This window comes from Corvus brachyrhynchos, unplaced genomic scaffold, assembly GCF_000691975.1.
Source record: "Corvus brachyrhynchos isolate BGI_N302 unplaced genomic scaffold, ASM69197v1 scaffold514, whole genome shotgun sequence".
Classification (NCBI taxonomy): Eukaryota; Metazoa; Chordata; class Aves; order Passeriformes; family Corvidae; genus Corvus; species Corvus brachyrhynchos.
Window position 1 is genome coordinate 675,456 of NW_008238319.1, and position 2,762 is coordinate 678,217.

The 2,762-nt window shown below is 51.6% G+C and overlaps 1 protein-coding gene across 1 annotated transcript in view; it reads left to right on the forward strand.

Moving 5' to 3' along the window:
* The first annotated feature begins 1,091 nt into the window (after nt 1-1,091).
* Nucleotides 1,092-2,762, forward strand: part of BNIP3 (BCL2 interacting protein 3) — a 9,542-nt gene continuing 7,871 nt past the window's right edge. Inside the window, exon 1 of the mRNA XM_008633324.2 lies at nt 1,092-1,142. Coding sequence (XP_008631546.2) covers nt 1,092-1,142 — 51 coding nt within the window. The remainder of the gene's footprint in view (nt 1,143-2,762) is intronic.

Below are 2,762 nucleotides of genomic sequence, written 5' to 3' on the forward strand. Positions count from 1 at the left end.
AGCCTGAGGCCGTTCCCTCTCCTCCTGTCCCTGTTCCCTGCCAGCAGAGCCCGACCCCCCCGGCTGTCCCCTCCTGCCAGGGAGTTGTAGGCACATTTTCCCAAATCGGTCCTGAAATTCCCGCTGTCTTACACTGTGCTGCTAGGAAGAGGGTAGATTACTTTGATTTTTATTAGTAAGAAACCAAAAAAAACTTCAATGAATACTCTCAGTTTTTAAACTAATGCAAGTTTATCACCAGTTTGGGATTGCAAACAATTTCTGTGCAATGCCTGAAATACCTGTCCCTCACAACTGGGCTGAGCCCTCATGTCAGGCCAACCCACAGGCTGAAAACCAAACACAAAGTTGAAGCTGTCTGAGCAGCAAGCGTGACTTCGTACCCAAATCATCGCCTTTGTTAGTCTGTGCAGGAGACGGGTCACTGTCTCTGGCTTAAAAGGAATTAATCAATACATGATTGGTCTGTGACATGCAAGTAAATAAGATTAGAGTGAGTCCCAGCTGTGCAGAGGATCGCAGTGTAACAAATCGATAACCTTGCAAAGACTTCATCCAACAACAGGAAAATTTACAATTTTTCCTGATCACAGCATAGAGTGTTTCTGTCAATTACCCCGAACTTTTTGCCATCAAATTTTACATGAAAATAAAATCATTCACCCAATGACTGACGAGAGAGAATGTGTGGCTGGATCCCTGGCAGTGCCCAAGGCCAGGCTGGACATTGGGGCTTGGAGCAGCCTGGCACAGTGGAAGATGTCCCTGCCATGGCAGGGGTGGCACTGGATGGGCTTTGAGGTCCCTTCCAACCCAAACCCTTCTGGGATTCTGTGATTCCATGATTCTGTGATCCCCACGTCCCTCCTGGGCCAGGCAGCCCTTGTTATGTGACCACAGTGCTGAGCCTCCCGTTCCTCCCACACCCAGATTAGTACTGACGGGGGACAGGAGCACATTCCTGGGAGGGAGACCTTGCTGTACCTTCCCGAGGAGCGGCCCCGTATTCCGTGCCCGGAGGAGGGGAGGCTGGTGGGCAGCAGAGAGCAGCAGAGCACTGCAGGATGAGCAGGGAGCGGGGCACAGCGGGAATGAACACACCGACACGAGGAGCCTGCTCCTCGGACAGTCAGCCAGATACAGTAGGTGTTTTGTTCTGCCCCGGAACGTTCTTCCCTAAGTTCCTTCGTAGAACAGAATTGGTTTTTAATGATCCAAACAAAATACAATTTTCTCTGCAGATTTTCTCTGCTTGGGCACAAGGGAAGATAATTTAGACACTCCATGCTTGGAGGGGCAGATCTCTGAGAGGATCTATGCACATGATCGCTCACTGTGCCTGCCCACCTGCGAGCAGAACGTCTGAGCCCACCTGTGAGGCTGCCAGGGCCTCTGCCCCGGCAGCCTGGAGAGTTGCCCTGAGGTTATACAGGGACAAATCCTTCCCTGCCAGGGTGGGCAGGCCCTGGCACAGGGTGCCCAGAGAAGCCGTGGCTGCCCCTGGATCCCTGGAAGTGTCCAAGGCCAGGCTGGACATTGGGGCTTGGAGCAACTAACATGGTGCTTACGGCCCCTTCCAGCCCAAACCCGTCTGGGATTCTATGGAAAGGAAGAATAAGGTCCCACTTACAGCTCTCTGTTACAGAATCCCAGAATAGCTGGGGTTGGAGGGGATCTCTGGAGATCACCCAGTTCAGGGCGCTGCCCAGGCAGGGTCACCTGGAGCAGGTGACACAGGAACGTGTCCAGGAGGGTTTGGGATGTCTCTGGAGAGGGAGACTCCAGCCCCTCCCTGGGCAGCTGTTCCAGGGCTCTGCCCCTCCATGGAAAGAACTTCTTCCTATTGAAGTGAAATTTCTTGTTTATGTCTGGCCATAAACTAAAGTCCCAGGAGGCCTAAGACTGAGGTGTGAAAAATGGTGTGTTAAGGATGACTAAAAGCTGGAGAACTGACTCTGAAAATGTCTTCATGGGCTAAACCATTCCTCGTCTTTATCCAACAATCCGTCAGCTATGCAGAGTGCAATGCCCACATCCACAACATCCTGACCTTGTCCTTCTGGGAAGGTATAAGGCAGTATTCCTCACTATTGCAGTAACTCACGGACAATTTAATGATGTATTTCACTGGGCTTTGTGACTTGGCTGCAGAAAGGCACAAGTGAAAACAATTCCAGCCAAGACAAAAAGCCTGCATACTTTAATTAAGTTGTACTTTGGCTAAAGAAAATCAGGTTTTATGCATTTGTCTTTATAAAGTCCCAGCAGTGAATCAGTATCTGCTTTCAGATGACAACACAAGTTAAGTGGTTCCTGCTGTCGAGAGCCCTGATGGCATCAAATCAACTAAAAGACCAAAAGGAGAAGATTTATTTATCATTTATTTTTTATTATTTATTAATTTTCTTGGGGGTATTCTGAGCAGGGCTGAGTTGGACTCGATGATACTTGTGGGCCCCTTCCCATTCTGTGAGTCTTATCTATTTTAAGGCCATGTACCATTCGCCGTCAGGGCTGGCTCAGCGGCCACAAGTTGTGATTTTGCAACCCGACGCGTCTCCTCCGAAATCCCCCCCGTGTCCGAGTGCCCCGTGCGACTCTGCGGCGCCGTGCGGGGCGGACAGCGGGAGGGCGAGGGATTCCCCGCGGGGCCATGAGGGCTGTCCCGCTGTCCCACTCCCCGTTTTCCCACGGGTGCCATCCCCGCTGTCCCGCTGTCCCCATCCCCGCTGTCCCACTGGAGCCATCCCCGCTGTCCCGCT